The sequence below is a fragment of the Gopherus flavomarginatus genome, chromosome 10 (genome assembly GCF_025201925.1).
Source record: "Gopherus flavomarginatus isolate rGopFla2 chromosome 10, rGopFla2.mat.asm, whole genome shotgun sequence".
Taxonomy (NCBI): domain Eukaryota; kingdom Metazoa; phylum Chordata; order Testudines; family Testudinidae; genus Gopherus; species Gopherus flavomarginatus.
Genome location: NC_066626.1, coordinates 26,427,348 through 26,450,921, shown reverse-complemented (window position 1 = coordinate 26,450,921; position 23,574 = coordinate 26,427,348). Strand labels below are relative to the sequence as shown.

The following is a 23,574-nucleotide window of genomic DNA, read 5'->3' as shown; positions in this document are numbered from 1 at the left end:
GATTTTGTTGGTTTGAAGGAAAACTTAATCTGGGTTTCTTTGGAAGTTTCTGCAGATTTTTCCCTTGGGTTAGGGTAAAGCTATCTTTTTAGATACCCTTGGAGTTAGTAGTTACCAAAGGATTGCTATGCTAGCTTTCATGGTGAGGGTTGAGGCTTCCTGCTATCTCAGCTACTAATTTCTCTACTGTTTCCCCAAAAAACTGCTCCCCTGCACATTTGGATGCACAAAATACCAGTTTAGGATGACTGATTGCTATTCATGGGTGTAGCACAGTTTTCTTACAGCTATCAATTTTTAGAAGCCATTGCTCTGGTTACAAATCACATCCATGATCTGACCAGGGCAGAATCCAAGACATCTCACTCCAAGCAAGGATCATACTTCCCAGATCAGGGGTAGGCAACCTATTGCACACGTGCCAAAGGTGGCACGTGAGCTGATTTTCAGTGGCACTCACACTGCCCAGATCCTGGCCATTGGTCCAAGGGCTCTGCATTTTACTTTAATTTTAAATGAAGCTTCTTAAACATTTTAAAAACCTTATTTACTTTACAAACAACAATAATTTAGTTATTTATTATAGACTTATAGAAATAGGCCTTCTAAAAAAGTTAAAATGTATTAACTGGCACATAAAACCTTAAATTACAGTGAATAAATGAAGACTCGGCACAGCACTTCTGAAAGGTTGCTGACCCCTGCCCTAGATCATGGCCACCACTTGCTTGCCATCAAGAAGGGTTCCCTTACCAAGTATATGAGAAACCTTTGCTCTGAATGGCTATATCTGATGCCCTCATTGAGACTTCCTATGGTGGAGTCATGGTTTTGGGTGGGGAGGTTGAGTCCCTAGCACAGCTTTCCAACTCAAAGCAGCATGACCTCGAAAAGGTTGCTGGCTTTTGGCAGCATGGCACAGTTCATCCTGACAAGCCCCATGGCCTGTCAGAGCAAAGATCAGTAGCTTGCAGTAGGAAGGCATAGCTCACCCTCTGAGGTTCCCAAAAAGCTATCTACAGCACCTCAAGGACTTGTTTCAATGTTTGCATGGCTTCTCTTCTGCTGGGATGAGGAGCAGAGAGATTCCACTCGAGCGGTACTGTATTGGAGAAATCAGAGGGTTAGAGCCTCAATATTCCACTGCTTCCTCAGCTGATGAGAGGCAGCAAAGATGCAGGAACTGAAATGAAGCCATTACTGCAAGAAAATGAATTAAAATTAAAAAATTATAAAATCAAGTGGTTGGTACAAACTGAACTGCTAACTTGTTCCACCACCAGAAGTAGAAATTCTGGTGACCTGAGTTGATGGGCAGAGCTTAGTCCTGGAGCAACAACAATGGACTGCCTCTGAATTTCACAGGTAGGAGGTATTGTTACCCATTCATAATGAATGAGAGAATCTGTGCGACAGAACTGATACCATATAATCTTCAAAAAAAGATTACTTCAGAATGGGTGTCCCCATTTTGTTTTGTAATCCTCACCTTTTTGACAAACCGATAGTCATAAATTGTTCCCTCTGTAGGAAATGGAACCGTGAAGGTCTTTGAAGATAGTTGGTCAATACCACTAAGCAATTTATATTTTTCTCTTGTTTCCTCACTAATTGGTCCATCAAGTATTTCTCGCACAATCTTGTCAAATTTTAGTCGATCATCTTCCTTACAGCTACCTCCTACAGACCAGATCAGTGAAAACAGGAAAATACCCTAGAATGGGGGTGGAGAGAATATAAAGTAGTTCTTGAGTAGCTGTGTATTACAATATGCCTATCCTTTGCCTACTGAAATCAATGAGATCTTTGCCATTGATTGCGGTAGAAGCCAACTGGGTCAAATGTCTTAACATATAAATTAACATATAATAAAAATATTACAGAAGTAATGAAATATGACAGGGAATGTATTACACAGATATGACAGCTCAATCTGTGTTCTCTTGTAGTTTCCAGTACTTGAGAAAGCCTTTTATAGGAATGCAACATGTGATCATATTTATTCATAGGCTTGTTCTTATAAAACAGCAATTCATTTCTTTATCTGCTGAAAACATATAAAGGAGCTTAGCTTTCTGACTCAAGGAGCTTACATTGTTAAATAAATAATACAATATCAATAGTTCACTAGATGGCCTTCTATGGGCCCTATTCATCATTGCCTTACTTCCCCTTTGCACCAGCTAAGGTCCCAATCCTGCAAACACTTAGAGATATGCTTAACTTTACTCTCATGATTGAAATCAATAGAACTACTCACAGCAGTAAAGTCAAGAGTGGGCATAATTGTTTGCAAAATCAGGCTTTCAGCGGGTGCAAAGGGGCTGGAGAGCAGGGTAAAGCTCCCTACTGGAAATATCTTTGGTGAAGAAGATCCCTGAATAGGAGAATGTCAAGCTGCTGCCCTTCTGTCCTGGACCAGCACCTGGCACTATAGATTTACCTTTGAAAACATTTTTTCATATTTTATTTTCAATATCAGACCACACTATGTATAATGAAAATTCTTTTGTTAGTTAGTTAAGGATCAATCATTCAAAGATCAATCTATATCTATCATCAGCTGGCCAAAACAATCCTTATAAATATTCTGTCAAAAATAAGTTACCATTACAGCTGGTTAAAGAATGTATTTTATTTTGAATGAAAAAATTCAAATTTTCATCAATTTTTTGGTGGGAGCTGGTAAAAAACACTTTCTGGTTTTTTTATTTTGATATTTCCATGAAAACCTGACAAATTTTGACACAGACAGAAATGTTCTCATTAAAATTTCCATTTTGTCAAAAGCCATTTTTTGTTGTAAAAAAGTTTCAATGAAAACATTTCAACCAGCTCTAATTACTACTGTGTAATATTGATAGCACACTGGGAAACTGGAGTAAATGATAAATTAAAACGTTTTCAAAAGATTCATCAGCATGACCACAAAAAATGTGTGAACTATGGGCCACATCCTCAGCTATCATAAATCAGCATAATTCCTTTGAAGTTAATGGAACTATGTTGATTTATATCAGCTGAGGATTTTACCCTTTGTCTACTACAACAATTGCATCTGTGTAAGCAACAAAGAAGCTCTATGGCTAGGAAGAACCTCATGCCAAAATCTTCAGTAATAGCGTCCAGTATCATAATCAAAACAATTTGTATCTTGCAAAATTGCTACTGTACAATCCATGTGTTTGGAGGTAGAGAATTGGTAATATTCACTGCACAATGTAGCACAGAACTGAATAGTATATGAACAGGTTCTTATCTACTTATAAATACAGTATCAACCTGTAGTTATATTTAGAATGTACTGAAAGCATGGAAAAGACACTATGGTAGATAGTGGTGATGTAGGTTTGTGATCAGGATTTGGGATGGAGAGGTGATGTCTCATTTTTGCACTGTCTATATGAGTATTATACCCACTCATCCCAAAGAATGCTTGCAGGGTTATATTTTCTCTGCCTCCACCAGCAAAGCAGAAAAAAGAAGTGCAGCAGATGGTCCTATTCCAGGAAAGATCCCCATGTTATTTTATATACTTCTTTCTGTTTAAACCTCCAAAATTTTGGTTCCAGAGAAGGAAAAGGAAGAAAGAGTGAACTGCTCACTAATGTGTAATAATTGGCTTGAAAAACCAAGAAATTACAAGGAAAGGAGAGAAAGCTAAACCAGTAGTTATGTCTACATTGCAGGATTATCCTGGGCTCACACTGAGCTTGTAACTAACTTCCCACACCACCCAAACCGTCTTCATACAAAACCCTTATGCCCAGGCTTACATGTGCTTTGAACTGGGGCATAGGTTACAGCCTAGATTGTCCTTTAAGGTAGGCTCTGAACACTTACTTTGAATTCAAGATGAAGCTAACGTCTGGGTAGCAAAGCTTAGGTTTTGATAGTCCTCCACAGATCTCAAGCCTGCATTTTCCTGCCCTTCTACCTACTCATTTCCCACTTCTTTTGTGCACTGGAAGCTACCTGCTGGTTTATATACACCTGATCAGTGTTTAACCCTTCATTCCACATGGTTTGCTCTATTTCTGCAGTATTCAGCTCACCTCAGCCAAACAGTTCTAGAAGCTTCCACCTCAGCATGCTGCTAGCTGGCCAGAAGATCATATCAGGGTTCTGGTTAACCTCTGGTGTGACTAAGCAAAGAATATGATTTTGAGAGATGTACTCAAAATCATCACTGGTATGAAAACATCTCAAAGAGGTTTGTTGAGGTGAGGCTCAAGAGGACTACTGTATAGTGAAGGGATCACATTAAAAACTTAAATATGGTCTACAACAAGGCAAAGGATGGGAACTGCAAGTCTGGCAACTCCCCATCTACCTGCCCTTACAAGGAGTCTGACCAGGTGCCTGCCACAGTCCCAAATATAGAGCCAGATGCTATATAACTTATTAATAGTTATTATAGTTATTATTTCAGTAAACCAAACATGAAAGACTAAAATTTGCATTAATTAAAAAGTACCTAATAAGGAGGTAACAATTTTTCCCAGACAGATTTTACAGGATGTTTATTTTGATCCATTCCTGGCTGTAAAGTTCAATTTGGGACTTACCAGTTTATGTGTTAAAAAGATGAATGTTGCCTACCTTAAGCCAAGAGAAAACATCACGTTCACTCATAGCCTTAATTTTGGCCTCGTCAGCAAACTCATCCATCATGCAGTCCATTAGATTCATCAAGGATCGAACTAAGTTTGCGTCTGAAGTAGGAGACAATTCCTGAAATAACAGAAATGTTCTCTATGGCACACATATTTAACTAATTGAAAATTGTACATTTATTTATTACTTAGTAGAGACATGACAATAATCCTCTATGGCGTATGTGCCAAAAACATATACTAGAGCAAAATAAAAATATAAATGAAAAAGACCATTCACAGGACAGAATTCCAAATATACATTATCTAAAAAAAAAAAAATAAACATACGCTGATAATGTTCCTTTGAAATCATTTGCCTGTTTGACACTTTTGAATTACCGCACTCATAAATTTGTTTTGCATCTCATAAAAGCATTCTTTACCCTACCTTTGCACATTTTCTAATGAACTCAATAGAAAGTGGGACCATTCTGTCAAACAAGCCTACTATAAATTCTTTATGCATAGAGTTGACTCCAGGTGGCATTAGATTTAGCCAAGACATCAACAGTGGTCTCCAGCCTAACATATGAGGCTCCATATAAATCATGCCACATCTAGAAACCTACAAAAAAAAAGAAGTATATCTATTACCTTGTGTTACCTCTGTAGTTTTTCCTGCTGAGAAGAGCCTTAAATAATATCAAATGTTGTACTATCCAGATTCTGAGGTCATTAGAAATTGGTTACAATTATACTATGCTAAACATAAAGATACATACATAGCACTCCTCTTGTCAGAGTGTGCTTTGGTGAATTCTTCACCACTGACTGACCTGGTAGAGAAAGCAGGAGTATTCGCTTCTTCAACCGATTTAGACCACAATAATCAATTTACAGCAGAGCATAAATCAACAACTAGTAGCACCCAGCCTGCTCTCTCATTGTTGATCTTTTATTTAATTTTAAATCAAAGTTCCTGATTATGCCAGATATCCTGTTGGGCCTCCAACATTATATGAGCTACAGCTGATTGCACTTGCAGACTGGCCATGAGGCGGAAGCTCACGCCTCCCCCTGTTATCCATCTGGTAGGTGCAGTTAGATAGTGAGCCAGAGGTCCATTGATCTTTGGTTTTACCAGAATTTGCCTGGTGGTTAATTTAAAGATTTGCTGTTTCTTTTTCCCTGTCAGAAATTCAAAGGAGCCTGAAAGCTCCAGGTATGCTTTAAGGGACGTACATAACTTATTTCAGATAACATTCTTTGTCATTATCAACAGCTTAAGAGTAATTGCTACAAAATGTTTAATTTTTTAAAAAAAAGTTGCATAAACACAAACTGTCACACAGGACATTGTTAATGCAAAGAAATTGGAAAAGACGCTCCTTCACAATATTAATTTGCCACAAGGCTTCCAAATATAATAGACTATATTTGATAACCACTTCCAAAAATGGATACTTACAGTAGCAGGGGAAGCAACTTCTAAATCCATTGGTTCAAAAATAAGGCTCATTTGCTGTGACATCTGAATGATCTCTCCACTCATGAGACATAGCTTCTTGTTATCATCCAGCACAGTATTCATATTCTCAATCCATACTGCATCTACTGGTCCATCAAAAATCAACCATTTCCTGTCTGGTGTCTGGTTTACAGAAAATATTTTGAAAGATTATTTAGCCAAGTAAATCTGGAATATTTTAGATCTAGTATATTTCCACAAATCATATTTCTCTGCAAAAGTGCTGAAAGCAAGGTTGTTACATTCAGAATTCATTCTTGGAAAATGAGCATAACATATGAATATTATGTAGTCTTAAAACTTTTACAAACATATACTCTGGTGGTCCTTAAAAGTTTGCTACCTTTAGGCTACATTCTGCCACTCTTACTCAGGCTGAGCAGTACATTATTCCTCAAGTAGTGTAACTGATCCAGATTCTGATATTTTTGCTAATGATGAGCAGCATCTTGAAATCAATTGAACTACTAATAGAGTGTGTTCGGACTCAGCATGAGTAAGAAGATCCCAGTCTTACACATAGGTGTCAATGGGACTATTTGAGGAGTAAGATATACTCAGTATGACTAAGTGTGCAGAATCAGGCCCATAGTAAGATACTACACAACATGTGTAAACAACCATGAGCAGTATTCAGGGTATTTCCTGTGGGAAGTATAGGGAAGTACAAAAAGCCCACTTCCACAAACACGTGTGTAACTTGACTCGTGAGTGAGTAGTTCCATCAACTTCAATAAGTTACTAATATGCTTCTGATGTGCTTAAGTTTATACAGGGTCAGAATCTAATATGGCAGATACTTGAGATAACCTGCTCTTCATGAGCCAGATCCACCTCTCATTGTAGTCAAGGCAAAGATCATGAAGCTGTTTCCACTGAGTCAACGGCAATACTTTCATTCACTTCAGCAGTGTAGGGGTAGAGCCAATATTTGGTAAAATTGCCAAAGTTTAAGGGATACCACGTATAAGACTTAAATATTCATTGGAATACAAATGACCATATATAACATCTATTAACATTCCTAAACAGCAGAGTTACTCTTAAGGAACAGTTTCTTCCTGGTTGCTAGACAGGTGTGCTCCCCATGGGAGGTGATGCAAGGAGCCTCCGACAGGAGTACTACAGAAGGAGTGCAAGAAGTACTTGCTAGGAATGTGCAGAACCAGGACAAATTGTATCACTGCACTCAATTCTTACAGTCAAGGGAGCACAGACTGCTCCTTCCAGCATGACCAATGAGGTCACAGGGCCATGTCTGGCTGCTCAGGGTGTACTAAGCTTCCATAACGGTGTGTAGCAATGTCTCATTACAGGTTATGCATACAAAGCACAATCAAGCCCCTACACATCAATAGTGTATGTCTATCATAGAATTTTTTTTTACATAGATCACAAAATACTTTAATCTTGTGCATACCAAGGAAGAAGCAAATGCTCTAAAGCTCACTGCCAGGATGCCATCCGACCATTCATGTGAGACTGGATCAAACTGTCCATACAGTTGCCCCATGGTTATAGACTTGGGATTTATAACAGTGATCTGAACCTTGTTTTCCTCCATCATCCCCTAGATACACAAAAATAAAATGTATTTGATTCATAAATAGTTTAATTTATAGTGTCATCTATTTTATTTTGGTTTCTCCTATTTTATATAATTACATCTTAAAACTCCTAGTGTTGGGGCCAAGAAGGACAAGAACTAATCTGTGCAAAGTGAACTTCAAAGATGATCTGAAAATATTTTAAAGAAAAATACCCTAACTGTATCATAAGGAGCTGGAAGTCAAATTTTGTAATTAAACAATATCCTGATAAACGAAACTTAAAGAACGGCAGTCTAGTCCAGTGAATGGGGCTCTAGATTGGGAGTTAAATTATCTGGATTCTATTTCCACACCAACTGCATGACCTTAGACAAGTCCCTTGACTTCGCTTTGCTCCAGTTTCCCCATCTCCCAAATGGGAAAATGGTGCCCTTCTTTGTAAAGTGTTTTAAGATCAACAGATGAAAATCACTATGTAAGGGCTAAGCACTATTTTTATTTAAAGTATAATAAATAATAATAAAAATAATAATAATAAAATAATATAATATAAGGAGCTCTAATTTTACTTTTGGTTAACTTAAGTTGATCCTTTTCTTCTGTCTCTGACATGATGTAAACAAGTATCACCTACCCACAAAAGGAAGCTTTTGCAGAGGAATGGAAGCCTATTTTGGAGGTAATAGCAATTAAAAAGGCCAGCCACAGGTCTGTCTAATCTATCATTTTGATTCCTCTTCACACCTGATGCTACTCAGATGGGAAGTCTAATGTGCTTATCTCTGGAACACCACTAGGGTTGGTTCCCATGTTTCTATGGTGCTTGTTAGTAACACTGTAATCAACCACACTAGAGAAACTTCAGTGCAGCTGAAATTACCAGAACTTTGTGATGATGATGATGATTTATTTGTATTATGGTATCATTTAGACATCAAGGCCCCATTGTTGTTGGCACTGTATATACAAAGAGACAGTCCCTGATCCAGAGAACTTCCTGTTTCCCCTCACACCAGAAATTAAATTTGACCAAATCAATTAATGTAATTTTCTGGTTGAGTTGTTCTTAGATAACAGAATGCATAAATGATGGTAATGAAGGCCTACAGAACTATACTTCTCTTCTGATGCCCAGGCTAATGTATGTGGTTCAGGTCTTCTTTGGGATTAAAAAGCAACAGGAGTAGAACACCTTGTCTCGGAATTCCAGGGGCACTTCCTCCACCACTCCAAGTTCTAGAAGGGTGTTGACCACTTGTTTCAACTTTATCTCATTAAAGGGGCCCTTATAAAGAGATGGGGAAGGAGGATGGAAAGTAGGAAGTGCTTGAAATTGGATAGAATATCTCTTGTTTGCAATTTCTAGGGCCCAGTGATTATAGGTGATCTTTTTCCAGGTCTCCCAAACATAAAGAAGTGGTTGCCAAAAGGAAGATGGGAGGTATAGATCCTGACATGGTTCTGATGAGTTCTCAACAATGGCATCAAACTTTCTGCTCTGAGATAGGTGCAGAGTGTGCAACAGAGGAGAAAGAGCGTGAGGGCTTCCTACACTGGAACCTCTGCTTTTTCCTCAGTAGTTTTGACAGTAGATTGTAGTAATAAGAGGTAAAGGTGAAGCTATGGCGTCTGATCTGCTTCCTCCTTGGAGCTTCTCCATATGCAGTCAGCAAGTGGAGAGTGGCTCTCAAATCCTTCATGAACATAAAGCTTCAGCAGTTCAGGAATTAAATGAGTCACAACCTTCAAATGGCATGTCCTCGATCGTTGTTTCGACCTTCTTCAGTATTCTGGAATATTGGAGCCATGAAGCCCTGGATACCTCAATGGAAGTGGCCATTAAATATGCTGCCATATCAGACACATCTAGAGCAGCATGTAGAGATGTTCAGGCCACTAACTGCCCTTCAGACATTAGGGAATTTAGCTCCTCCCTTTGATCTTGCGGAAGCTTCTCAATGAATTGTGACACTTTGTTCCAGTTTAGATGGTTGTACTTTGACAGAAGTGCCTGCTGTGATCTATTTAAAAGGCACACCTGGAGATTAGCTGAGGAGGAAATCTTCCTACTGAATAAATCACGTTTTTTAGTTTCCTTCTTCCTTGGAATCATTTTTGCAGGTGTATATTGTTTGGGCCTTTCAGGCATCAAGTGATCTTGGTACTAGATAACTGAAGACATGTTCAGCTCCCAGAGAAGGAACTAGAGAGTGTCAGTTTGCTTTCTCAGACACAGGTGCTACAGATGCTGGGGTCTGCCACAGATCTTTAGTCATTCATTGATAGGTAAGGCAAGCCTATTAAGCATGGAGGATGAAGAAGATCTACTACTTTGTAGGATTCTTCAACTCCCTCCATCACAATTACTAAGGGTCTGCCATGTGATGTAAAAGACATTAGAAAAATTCTAAAATAATCCAGCTGGCTAGGAGCAGAAGTCTCCTTGTCTGGACAGGAAGAGGATATTGCTGATGGAATCAGTCAATCTTCCATGTACTGCAAGTGGCTCTTCTTCACTGTCATAGAATCATAGACTATTAGGGTTGGAAGGGACCTCAGGAGGTCATCTAGTCCAACCCCCTGCTCCAAGCAGGACCAATCCCCAGATTTTTTACCCCAGTTCCCTTAATGGCCCCCTCAGGGATTGAACTCACAACCCTGGGTTTAGTAGGCCAATGCTCAAACCCCTGAGCTATCCCTCCCCCCAACCATCCTGTTGGTGCTACCTGTGACACTGTAGACACTGACCTTCTTGAGCAGACCTACACTGCCATGTAATGGAGGGAGATCAAATTCAGGGGAAGGTGGCAGCGGAGGAAGGTTTTCTAGTTGGTTGCAGACTCCAAGGAGCCCCATCATGCCTAGATTGTATGTGGTAAAGACAAGGGACTGAGGTCCATGGGAGTGGATACCAAGGTGAATATCCCACACAAGATCCCTGAGGTCTGTTCTTGAAAGGATGATTCCTGGATTCCCTATCAGACAGCACTGTTTGCAATAGTAAGGTGAATGACTGTAGAATACCTCCCCCTAATGTTCATAGAGGGAGGAAGGATACTTCTTTCCAGGGGAGAGCTATTCAGTCTGGGATCATAGAGTGCTCTCAAATCCCCCCTCAACAACCAGAGCAAGAGTGCTCATAGATACCACGGCATCAGTAGTGAGTGGAACTAAGACAGAAACACCATCAGTGGCCTTAGAAGAGCAAAGATGACTCTGGTAGTCATCTTTGCCACAAGATCATTCAGTACCAAGAAAGTCAATGCCAGAAACATTTGCAACATGGAGGCCAACACCAGACTCCTGAGCACTGAGGTTACTGGTACCAAGCATGCCAGTGTCACCATTACCCCCAGTACTAAAGGGTCAGTAATGGGAAAGTGCCAACTGCTATTTCAAGAGAAACCATGGGTACCATGTGACCAAATTGTGCCAAAGTATGGGAAGGACTTGATGTGAGCCATCAACTGTCTTTCAGCTGAGCAACATGAGATAATATAGCAGCATGGTGCACTTTTTGCATCACTTTAGTACAGGGGTGAGCAAACTATGGTCCACGGGTCAAATCCGGCCCTGTCTGCCCTGGCCCTGTGCCACTCTTGGAAGTGGCTGGCACCGCGTCCCTTAAACCCCTGGGCGGAGGGCAGAGGGCTCCATGTGCTGCCCTCACCTGTGGGTACCTCCCCCTGCAGTTCCCATTGACCAGGAACAGAGAACCACGGCCAATGGGAGCTTTGGGGAGGTACCCACAGAAAAAGGCAGCGCGCAGAGTCCTCTATGCCCATCCCAGGTGCCACAGGGACATGGTGCTGGCTGCTTCCAGGAGCGGCATGGGGACAGGGCAGGCAGGGAGCCTACCTTAGCTTCACTGTGCGCCTCTGCCACCCTGGAGCTGCTCAGTGTAAGTGGCAACGGGCCGGAGCCTGCACCCCAAACTCTTCCTGCACCCCATACCCGAGCCCCCTGCCATGAGCCCCTGCCGCACCCCTCCTGCACCCCAACTCCCTGCCCTGAGCCCCCTGCCGCTCCTCTCCTGCACCGCAACTCCCTGCCCTGAGGCCCCTGCCGCACCCCTCCTGCACTCCAATTCCCTGCCACACCCTACACCTGTCCAGTACCCCAACCCCTGACCTGAGCCCTCAACCCACTGCCCTGAGCCACCTGCCACACCTCACACCCTTCCTGCACCCCTTGCCCTGAGCCCCCAACCCCTTGCTCTGAGTTCCCTCCTGCACCCTACACTCCCTCCCACACCCCAACCCCCTGCCCCAGCCCTTCATTCATGGCCCTGCATGCAATTTCCCCACCCAGATGTGGCCCTCGGGCCAAAAAGTTTGGCCACCCCTGCTTTAGTAGATACCAGAATGGGTGACCTGTTCCTGTGCTTGCTCTTGGAATGATGTTCGTTCTTCCTTCCTACCCCTTTCTGATGACTGGGTGGAACAGACCTTGACTGCTTTGCTGGACTCAGTAGTTGAAGGGTTTGATATCTTTGATGAAGAATTAACCTAGAAGCTAATAATGCTGCAGCTTACAGGATCAGTAGCAGATGAAAACTGTTCAGGCATGATGGGATCTTTTTTCTCATGCTCTCAGGAGGCTCTCAATGAGCACTTCAGAAGAAAAAGCTTCACGTAGGCCTCTCACCAATTGCTGCCTTATGAAGGAGACATTTCCTTTTGGTTTTTTTGGAACCTGGAGTCTCTGGAGTTTGCAAGACTTACCTCTGAGCAGGCTGTAAGGCATTCCCAAGGAGAGGAGAACCCTCTTGTTCCTGGTCTAGCATTCCCATGGGAGAATCATAGCTTCAGATGGGGGTCAAAGCCCTGGCATGCCTTTCTGACTCTAAGCCCCATGCCCTGGCAGAGCAAGGGTCTGCAGCTCACAGGTGCTGGACCTAGCTCACCTTCTGAAGCTCCTAAAAAGTTGCCTGTGGCATCTGTTGGATGTTGCTCAATGCTTGCAGGGCTCCTCTGCTGCTTGGGGTGGCAGGCAGAGGGAGCCCGCTCAAGAAGTGCTGTGTCAGAGAAACCAAAGTATTAGAGCCTTGGTGCTCAGGTGATTGCTCACATCAAAAGAGGAGAGAAAAGCTATAACAAGAAACAAAATTGCTCCAATATAAGAGCAAATAAAAATTAAAGTTACAAAACAAAGTAGTTGGGAGAAACTGAAGTGCTCATTTGTTCCACCACTGGAAGCAGATATTCTGGTGCCAGAGTTGAAGGGTGGACTTAGTCCTTGATCCTTCCAGTAACAACAATGGAGTACCTCTGTATTCCACATATGAGAGGCATTACCCATTTGTGATGAATGAGGAAAGAAGCTGCCTCCCAGATGAGGAATCCTTGACAATGTGTGTCTATTGGAACCACATTGCCAGGAAGCCAGTGGCTTCCATACAGGCACAGGGCTTCCATACAGATGTGTTATTGGACTCCTGGTTTTTCCTAAGAGGTCAATTCTTTCTTCACCCAACCTGCAGGAACAAATTGGAGGAAACTCCATGTAGGCAAGGACATGGAATTTTCCTTCCACATCTCCCCTCCTGTGGGTATTGTGTCACTACCTTACTGCAAGTTTACAAGTACATCTGTTCTACCAAACACTTTCCTGTGTAAGTACTGAATATGCTATAGCATTTGCTTACTTTGAAAACTGTTTTGATCAAAAATATCTGGCAAAATATTTAGTTACCTTTTCACATAAGTCACCCAAAGCTGCTGCCAAAACTCGATAGGCACATGTTTTTCCCCCAAATGGTTCTCCCACTATCATAAAACCATGACGCACAATCATCATTTCAAATATCTGTAGGATCTTCTCAGCAAACATGTCGGTCATTTGCAAATTCATAGCTTCACAGTTCATTTTGATTGCTTCTAGTAAGTCATTGTAATCCGGTTTTGGCAGCTTCACACCAGGAAACAAATCTGAAGTAATGCCCTGCCAGAGAATGAATTACAATGTGTGTTTAACTTATCTTTATAGACATTCAGGATGCACTCCCTTTATCCTGTGACTCTAAACAGATAAATATGTACTTATACTCTTTGACTCAATCACAATACCTAGATACAGTAGTGTTAATTGTGCAATTCATTGCTAACAACTGAATGAGTAAAAATATTTGATTATGTGAAGAAGATGCAGTTCCAAAATATACGTGACCAATGGTTTGATGTTCTAACTCATTACTACTATATATTGCATGCATGCCACATCACATATTTAACAGTGTCAACAGAAAGGAAACTGGATCTATGAGATCATATATTTCTCTCTGATAAACATTAGCTTTTATCAGAGCAGGCTTAAACTAGTTGGTATGATATACAGTTTGAAGGTTGAGAAAGCAGTTATGTTTCTTTCTCAATACCTCATAGTAAGTGGAGAATTATTTAAACAATCATTTTAATGTAAAAGTGCAGATCCTACATTTTTACTTCTAGTACTTCACAGTACTGAAGCAAAACAAGAATGATGTTGAACATATTTAAGAGACAAAGAAAAAACAGATACTGCAGGCAATAATTTCATTCCTACAATGTCAATTTACAAAGTTTAGTGAAATTACATCTATAGAGAATCCAACCCACTATTTCAGAAATGACAATCTTCTTATGTTATACCCAGTCACAATTTAAAAACTCACTATTAATGATTTTAGAAAAGGAGCTATTGTGGCCTCTCTCTTTCACCATGTCCAAGAACACTGTTAGTCACTGATGTCAGGGTACAAACAAAGATATCATCCTGACCTGATAAATAATATAAATATACAGTAGCCTGTGCTACCAGCATCTGCTGTAGCAGATACCTGGTTTCAGGGACTGACAGTGACCAGTTTTCCCTCCTCACTTGAGCACAGCAGAATCTTGGGGGAGAAGATGAAAGCTTTCTCACTTAAAGACAATCACACTCCCTACAAAGAGAACAATTTGAGATATCAAGCTTCCCCCAAGGTGAATAGCTCCTCCTCTTTGAAATGTACTTCCCCACATTCCGACTCCATTAGTCATCTATCTCTTTGCTTGCTCTCCTGATCATCAGAACCAAAGTGTTCTGCTTGCCTTCTCATTGTATATTATAGTACTATGCCACTGGATTTTATAATTTAGATAACTAAAGATGAAGAAAAAATATATATTCTCTGTGCCTCAGTTTACCAGTGTTGCCCCCAAATTCCTAAGAGATGGCTCTGTCACACTTTCATACCTCCATGAATTCCCTACCCTGAAAACTTTCCTGTCTTTTTAATTAATTCTAAAATAATACAAAAGTAAGTGCTATGGGCCAAAGTTTGAAAATGCACCCACATAATGCAACCTATGCACTTACAAAATGACACATACACCTATCACAAACAGATAAAATTATATTTGCATCTGTATTTTGGATAATCGCATACAAATATCCATGTCTGTGTGTGCACACTCCCACTTTAGCACCACACATTAGCTCAGATTCTCTTTTCCTCTTTTAGCCAGGGGAGCTCTAGTCTGGTATAATTGCAGCCTGCTCCTGCACCAACTGCCTCCCAATACTGGTGTAGGGGCATGTGTAGTCGCATCACAAATAGAGACAAACATGCTTGTGCACTCCACTAATATTCATCTTGTGTGATCCCATAGGGACCACAGACAGACTGCGTAAATTAGAACAGCCACTAAGACACAGGGGCACAATAGCTCCACCCTGAGAAGGTTACAGCTAACTTGCTATGTCCCCCAACCTAGTCCTGCATCTCAGGGCAGGAGAGAATCTGGGCCACTGAATCTATTTGACTCTTTTCTCTATTCATTACACTAAAATCTTGGGTGAAACAATAAATTTCCTCATCTAAAAATGGGAATACTATTACTTACCTATCTTATATGATTGTTTGTAAAGTGCTTTGAAATCCTCGAATAGAAGGCATTATAATGTATTATTATGTTATCATTTTTAGTTGGAAAATTGTGTTGGTAATTTACATTAATCTAAACTATTAAAACCAGAAGCAGCATTTCCTAGAAAGAGGACTAAATGCATTGCCTGGGGGGAAACTGTTAAGACTAAATTTTAAATTGCTTATAGGTAAGATTAAAGTATTCCTTGGACCATTTGTTTGACATCCTTGCTTTATGCTAATCACATCAATGAGTATCTATAAAAATCTTATCGCATTACTAAAACTACTTTAACTTCTTACCTCAAAAAGTGGTAAATCATGGGACAAAAACTTAGGCAGGTTTACATCTATAATGGATCTTAGTAGCAAAATTTCTTCATTCTCTGACGGATATTTCAGCTAAAAAAAAAGAAATTACACTGATGCAAATATGTTCTTCATTTATTTTTATGGTTTCAGAAAATAGATGCTTGTTTTACAGGTTGATTCCTGTTGTACATCTTTGTATTTATTCATGACAGGTTTCAGGTCCACTGACAATACCATATGTTCCAGCTGTAGGTTTATAAACTTACATGAAGTCTTTACAACCTAACACTGATCTTATTGTTTGGGAACTGGCTGCCAGACCACTTTCATATTAACATTCTGTTGAGAGGTGATGATATGAATTTGACTTTGACATTCTGTATTGCAAAATGCATTCTGGGCTATGTGTCAACTACCTCCAAAGATGGGTAACTTACCATACTATCAGGTAAAGTTAAAGCATTCAATGCAGTGGACATTCTTATAAGCCTTTACTTTAAAGCAGCAGTTCCCAAACTTGTTCAGCTGCTTGTCCAGGGAAAGCCCCTGGCAGGCCGGGCCGGTTTGTTTACCTGCCGCATCCGCAGGTTCTGCCGATCTTGGCTCCCATTGGCCGCGGTTCGCTGCTCCAGATCAATGGAGCTGCTGGAAGTGGCATGGGCCAAGGGACATACTGGCCGCCGCTTCCAGCAGCTCCCATTGGCCTGGAGCAGCGAATCACGGCCAGTGGGAGTCACGATCAGCCAAACCTGCGGATGCGGCAGGTAAAAAACTGGCCTGGCCCGTCAGGGACTTTCCATGCACAAGTGGCGGAACAAGTTTGGGAACCACTGCTTTAAAGAGCTCTATCAAGCTATAAAAAAATCTAGAGTGAATATGTATGTACTTCTCTTTTGAACCACGACATATTTATTTACTATTTTTTCTTGTGTATTAGGATATACAGATAGCAGATTAAAAAAGGTAAGCCTGTTACTGAGTAAGTCTAAATATAAAGAGTCAGATTTACAAACATGGACACCTAAGTTATGCCTGCAAAATTTATGCATTCATGCACCGTACAAACCAAACCCACATTTGCACAAAAAAAAACCCAGTTACTAACGTTCCATAACTGTTGTTCTTCGAGATGTGTTACTCATGTCTATTCCACATTAGGTGTGTGCGCACTGCGTGCACTACTGCTGGAGATATTTCCCTCAGTGGTATCTCTCGGGTCAGCTTTAGCACCCTCTGGAGCCACGTGCTCATGTACTGGTAGAAGGGGTGCTGAGGGCCATGCACTCTCTCAGTTCCTTCTTGCCAGACAACTCTGACAGAGGGCTAGAGGGTGGGTCATGGAATGGACACATTTTGAAGAACAATAGTAATGGAAGGTTAGTAACCATTTTTTCTTCTTTGAATGCTTGCTCGTGTCCATTCCATGTTAGGTGACTCACAAGCAGTACCGCAGGAGGTGGGCTTGGAGTTCATGGACATGCTGACTCCAACACTGCTCTTCTGAATCTTGTGTTATCTCGAACCTGTTGGGTGATGGCGTAATGGGATGCAAAGGTATGCACCGATGACCAACTTGCAGCCCTGCAAATGTTTTGGATTGGCATTTGCATGAGGAATGCTGCTGAAGAGGCTTGAGCTCTCGTGGACTGAGCACTTAGGATGGTTGGCAACAGAGCATTTGCCTGCTCGTAGCAAGCCCAAATACAGGCAGTTATCCAGAACGAGATCCTCCACGCTGACACCAGAAGCCTCTTAATCCTTTCTGCTACTGTTTCAAAGAGTTGTGTGGATTTGCAAAAGGGTTTAGTCCTCCCAATATAGAAGGCACGGGCATGCCTAACATCCAAAGAATGAAGCCACCGCTCTTCAGAGTTCCTTTGAGGCTTCAGGAAGAAGACTGGGAGGAAAATAGACTGGTTGCTATGGAACCGTGAAACCATCTTTGGCAAGAAGGCCAGGTGGGGGCATAGTTGGACCTTGTCCTTGAAGAATATTGTGTACAGTGGTTCTAACGTAAAGGCCCTGATTTCAGAGACTCTATTGGCTGAGGTGAGCACCATCACAAAGGCAATCTTCTAAGACGGAACTAGAAAAGGGCATGATGCTAGCAGCTTGAACAGAGGGATTGTAAAATTTGACAGGACCAGGTTTAAGTCCCATAGAGGGATCAGCTCATGAACCTGAGGACAGAATCTCTCTAGACCCTTGAGACACCCATATTGAGAAGTGTTTCCATTTGGCCAGGTAGGTAACCCTAATAGACTGTTTCCTGCCAACTAGTAAGACCTGTTGAACTTTTTCTAAACAGGCCTGCTTCCCTGGGTTCAGCCATGTAACATCCATGCCATTAAGTGAACGGAGGTGAGGTTCAGGTGGAGCAACTGGTTGGGTCTTGTGAGATCAGGTCCAGATGGATCAGGAGCAGAATGGGGAATACTACAGATAGACTCAGTAGCACGCTAAACCAGTGTTGGTATGGCCATGCTAGGGCTACAAGAATAAGTCTCACCTTGTCCCACTTAATTTTCAGGACCTTGTGAAACAAAGGGACTGAGGGAAAAGCAGGGGCCGTGACCACGGAAGCAGGAAGGCGTCAGAGAGGGAGCCTAGACTGTGCCCACACAGTAAGCAAAACTGATGGCACTTCCTGTTCTGCTTGGTGGCGAAGATGTCTACCTGGGTGACCCCCATCTTTGGAAGATGAACCTGGCAATATCAAGGTGATGGGACCACTTGTGGTAAGAGAAAAAGGATCTGCTGAGGTGATCCCCAGTGCATTTCAGGTTCCCAAAAGATGTGACACCTTCAGCTGGACAGAATGCACAGACAGAGGGCCTTCTGACACAAGGCAGAGGATCGACCACTTCCCTGTTTGTTGATCTATAACATGGCTGAAGTATTGTCTGTCTGAACTTGCACTACTCTGCCTGAGACCCAGGAGAGGAATACTTGGCAGGCTAAGCATACAGCCCTGAGTTCCCTGATATTTATGTACAGAGATAGTTCTTCTTGGGATCATAGGCCCTGAGTCCTGAGGCAGTCGAGGTGGACTCTCCCGCCTAGGTCTGAGGCATCCAAGACCAGGGACACTGACAGCTGAGGGTCGACAAAAGGTATCCCATTATTATCAGCCTTGGGTCCTTCCACCACTCCAGGGAGGAGAGGACCAAGGGAGGAACAGTGAGCACCGAGTCCAGGTGGTGTCTGTTCAGGGAGTATACTGATGCTAGCCACGTCTGTAGAGGCCTGAGATGCAGCCTTGCATGCCCAACCACGTGGCCATGTGCCCCAGAAGATTAAGGCACACTTGGGCAGTTGTAACTGGGTATACCTTGACTTGGATACCAGGTCCAACATAGTCTGGGATCAAGCCACTGGAAGGAAGGCTCTGGCCTGGGTTGGGCTAAGCACTGCCTCAATAAATTCTATTATCTGAACCAGAAAAAGAGTCGACTTTTGCTCATTTATCAACAGGCCCAGTGCCCATAAGGTGGACCGTGCTGATGCTGTTCTGCATGTGAGTCTCTGACAGATCTTTGACCAGCTAGTTGTCATGGTATGGGTAGACATGGAGTCCTCACCGTCTGAAGAAGGCAGCTACTACCACCATACACTTCCTAAAAACCCAAGGGGCTGCAGACAGGCCAAAGGGAAAAGCAGTAAACTGGTAGTGGCACTGATTTACAAGAAATCTTCTGTGGCCACAAAAGATAGTAATATGAAAGTCCTTTAAGTCAAGAACAGTGTACCAGTCCCTTGGATCCAGGGAGACCATGTAGAACCTCAGTTTCTTGAGATATCTGTTGACGCAATGCAGGTTCAGAATGGGCTGGAGGCCCCCTTTGGGATTAGGAAATATCAGGAGTAGAACCCCTTCCATTTCAAGTCTTAAGGAATCTCCTCCACAGTTCCCATGCTTAGGAGGGATTGCATCTCTGGGAGAGGAGTTGCTCGTGAGAAGAGTCCCTGAAGAGGGACGGGGATGGGAGGTAAGAGAAAGGGTGTAGCCCATTGTCACTGTACTTAGTACCCAGTGGTCCAATGTTATATGGGACCATGTCGGGCTGAAATGGGACAGACAGTCCAAAAATAAAGAGGAGGCAGGATCTGAAGTGGGAACTGTTATAGTGCCCTCTGGTGCACCTTCAAAAGGCCTGCTTGGACCCCCCAGAGCATCTCTGAGACCCCAGCTGGGAGGCTGAAGTGGATGGGAGTGGTTGGCACCACTTATAACCTCTCTCTTTTCTTTTTTAGGGCTCTGTCTCAGAGGTAGTGCCAAGAAATGAGGTTGCTGTTGAGGCCTGAACTGCTTCCTGGAAGCAGAGGGAGAGTAGAGGCTCAGAGACCTGAGGGTGACTCTGGAGTCCTTGAAGCCATGAAGCCTTGTGTTTGTCTGCTCCAAAAATAGTGAGGAGCCTTCAAAGGGGAGGTCCTGAATGGACAGTTGAACCTTGGAAGGAAGTCCCAAGGACTGGAGCCAAGAACAACGCCTCATAGTGACAGCAGAGGCCTTTGTCCTCGCTGCCACATTTGAGGCATCCAGAGCCACCTGTAGAAAGGTCCTGGCCACATTCTTACCCACCTCCAACAAGGCAGAGAATTCCTGCCTTGAATCTTGAGGCAGAGTCTTTGAACTAGGACAAGGAATCCCACAGATTGCAATCATATCTCCCCAGCAAAGCTTAGTGGTTGGAGATGCACAGTTAAAGGTTACCCACTGAATAAACCTTTCTCCCATCTTTTTTTGTCTTTTTGTTTGGGGGTAGCTCCCATCTGGCCTTGCCTGTTCCACTCGTTGGCTTCTGACACAATGAGGGACCCTGGGGGAAGGTGAGAGTACAGGTACTTGAATCCACTTGCTGGCACATAATATTTCTTTTCTGCCCTCTTTGAGGTTGGGGCAAGGAAGGAATTTGCCAGAGGGCCTTGAGTGGACCCATTACAGTGTGATTAATGGAAAAGACCACTTTGGAGGGAGTTGCTAAAGCCAGAATTTCGAGCAGGCTGTGGGAGATTTCCTTAAGCTCCTCAATTTCCAGCCCCAGGTTAGCTGCTACCTGCTTCAGGAGGTCCTGATATGCCCTGCAGAAGCGAGCTACTGGGCTCTGAGATGGCCTCATCTGCAGAGGAGGCTTGCACCAGATGAGGGGCTCCTTCCTCTTCCTCAGCCCCAATGACATCCAAAGAAGACACATCCTGAATGTCATTACTGGACTTGGGGTCTGGTGCCGAGCAGAAAGGACCGGTAGCCTGCCTCTCCAAAGCCACCTAGTAGGAGCAGTGGGAGGGAGGACCTGGTATTGGGGAAAAACCCTAAGGGTTCCAGTATGACCATTGCATAGGCTCCTCCCAGGCTGGCCAGGTGCTGGCAGGTGGAACTGCACTGAAGTCTGGTAGCATGTGGGTTGGGTACCAAATTTGACCCTTAGGTGGCACGTAGGGATTCCCTTCTGACACCACCAAGGAATCCTCCCTTGCTGACCACAGTGGAAGAATACCCCTCGCTGCCTCCCTACGGTATCAAGAGTCCAGGGGGGAAGACTAGAGACGGTCATGACAACAATGGGATCAGGGCCAGTTAGCTCTAGAAGGTGCCAGTGGGCCTGGTGCCAGGAAAGAACTCCCTGCTCCCTCCTTTTTCTGTCACTGGAGCCAGTGACTGTCCCATCAGATTCGGGGAGACCAGGAGTGACAGTAAGTCCCTGGCCACTGTGAAGGCCTTTGGGGTTGAAGGGATAATCAAGCCGCTGGTACCGTGGTGGCTTCCAGGTGTCAGTGGAGGGTTCTGCACCGAACTCATGCTCTGGGCGGAGTCAACAGTGCCACCATGAGACCGGGGGTGGTGGACTGGCCCGGCGTGGGTCACACTGTGCTGCCTTCCCCATGCTTGTCCTTTTGCTGTACTATCGAGCGCCCTCTGTCTGTGCAGTACTTCTTGTGCTTTTTCCTTGGCACTGGAGATGGTGAATGGTGCTGGGAAGACTGCGGTGCCAGAGGAGCACTTCACACCAAAGCTGAAGTGCTCAGTGCAGAATCGGAGTGGCTTTGCTCTGAGTCTGGTCTGAGAGCGGCCTCCATTAGGATAGCCTTGAGCCATAACTCTCTATCTTTTTTAGTATAGGATTTAAAGTCCTTATGACAGATCTGGCACTTGTCCCTCATATGAGTTTCTCTCAAGCACTTCTAGCAACTGGAGTGTGGGTCGCTCATGGGCATAGGTTTGCCACAGAAGGCACAAGTTTTGAAACCAGGGACTGGGGCATACTGGCCCCTGGGGCAAAGAGAGTCCTTCAATGATAGGGACTAACTATATACAATAACTATTTACACTACAACTAACTACAATATCTATATATACTAAAACTATGTTTAAAACAAAAGCTAAGAAACAGAGTCCAAAAATCACTGAGAAGAAGCCTGGCCAAAGCAAGGGGGGTTGTTCCATTAACCATCACAGGCAGTAAGAAGGAACTGAGAGAGTGCGAGACCAGGGACATTCCTTATAATGGTGTATGAGCACGTGGTTCTAGAGGACGCTAGAGCCAGCACGACAGGCAGCACTCAGGGAAAAATCTCCTGCAACAGTGCATGCAGCACACACATGTCTAATGTAGAGTGGAGATAAGCAAGCACTCAAAGAAGAACAAAACTCTACACTGCACACACAGCTCTCCCCTTGGAACGAGGATGAGAGTGAGATCAAACCCACATGTGGTAGATGTTAGTCACATTGCTTAATGCACTACTGGAAGGTGCTTAGACACTATGGCAAGCTGGGCAGGATAAGAAACTACATAGCATTGAATAAAATAGAATAGAATAGAATAAAGTCTCACTCCCCAATACCTCACCAAGTCAGTGTAAAATTGGTTAGAGTCTCCTGCATGCATAGGAAGTAAAAGAACCAGCCAAAAGTGGACTGACCTAGTACACCCTGAATTGCTGTCATGGGACAAGTTCATTGTACATGGACAAAAGTCCATGAAATTTGTAAGGATAGCAGCTAGCACAGCCATAGACAAAGCCTGACTATAGTTACAGAGGAGTGTATTTTGCTTTCAATCAATATGCAATTCCCATTAGTTATGAGAGCTGTACATGCACATCAAAAAGTGATTAGCCCCTGGAATGATCACAGCAAGTTAAATTGTGCCCTGAAGTATATGCTCTCACCCCTAAATTTTCAGAGTCACACAGCATTTTAGGTATTTATATGATTGATATTAACAGGACTCATATGCATAAAACCCTAAATATCTATTTGAATATGTACGGAACAGTGTGAAAAGACGGTTACCACCTTTGTAACTGTTGTTCTTCGAGATGTGTTGCTCATATCCATTCCAATTAGGCGTGCGCGCGCTGCGTGCATGTTCGCCGGAAGATTTTTACCCTAGCAACACTCGGTGGGTCAGTTGGGCACCCCCTGGAGTGGCGCCGCTATGAGGTCGGATATATACCCCTGCCGACCCAACCGCCCCTCAGTTCCTTCTTGTCGGCTACTCTGACAGTGGGGAAGCAGGGCAGGTTTGGAATGGATATGAGCAACACATCTCGAAGAACAACAGTTACAAAAGTGAGTAATCGTCTTTTCTTCTTCGAGTGTTTGCTCATATCGATTCCAATTAGGTGATTCCCAAGCCTTACCTAGTCGGTGGGGTCAGAGTGAGATGTTGCAGAATGCAAAACTGCTGAGCC

At 43.0% G+C, this 23,574-nt stretch overlaps 1 protein-coding gene across 8 annotated transcripts in view; it reads right to left on the bottom strand.

The window, feature by feature from the left end:
* Positions 1-23,574, bottom strand: part of DNAH7 (dynein axonemal heavy chain 7) — a 275,290-nt gene that overhangs the window by 120,789 nt on the left and 130,927 nt on the right. For 6 of the 8 annotated variants that reach the window (XM_050969448.1, XM_050969447.1, XM_050969449.1 and 3 more), the window contains exons 28-34: positions 15,868-15,966; positions 13,371-13,619; positions 7,547-7,696; positions 6,067-6,249; positions 5,047-5,223; positions 4,603-4,734; positions 1,490-1,714 (exon numbers count right to left, since the gene is read on the bottom strand). In XM_050969448.1, coding sequence (XP_050825405.1) covers positions 1,490-1,714; positions 4,603-4,734; positions 5,047-5,223; positions 6,067-6,249; positions 7,547-7,696; positions 13,371-13,619; positions 15,868-15,966 — 1,215 coding nt within the window. The remainder of the gene's footprint in view (positions 1-1,489; positions 1,715-4,602; positions 4,735-5,046; positions 5,224-6,066; positions 6,250-7,546; positions 7,697-13,370; positions 13,620-15,867; positions 15,967-23,574) is intronic. The other 2 variants (XM_050969454.1, XM_050969453.1) reach the window with 2 other exon arrangements.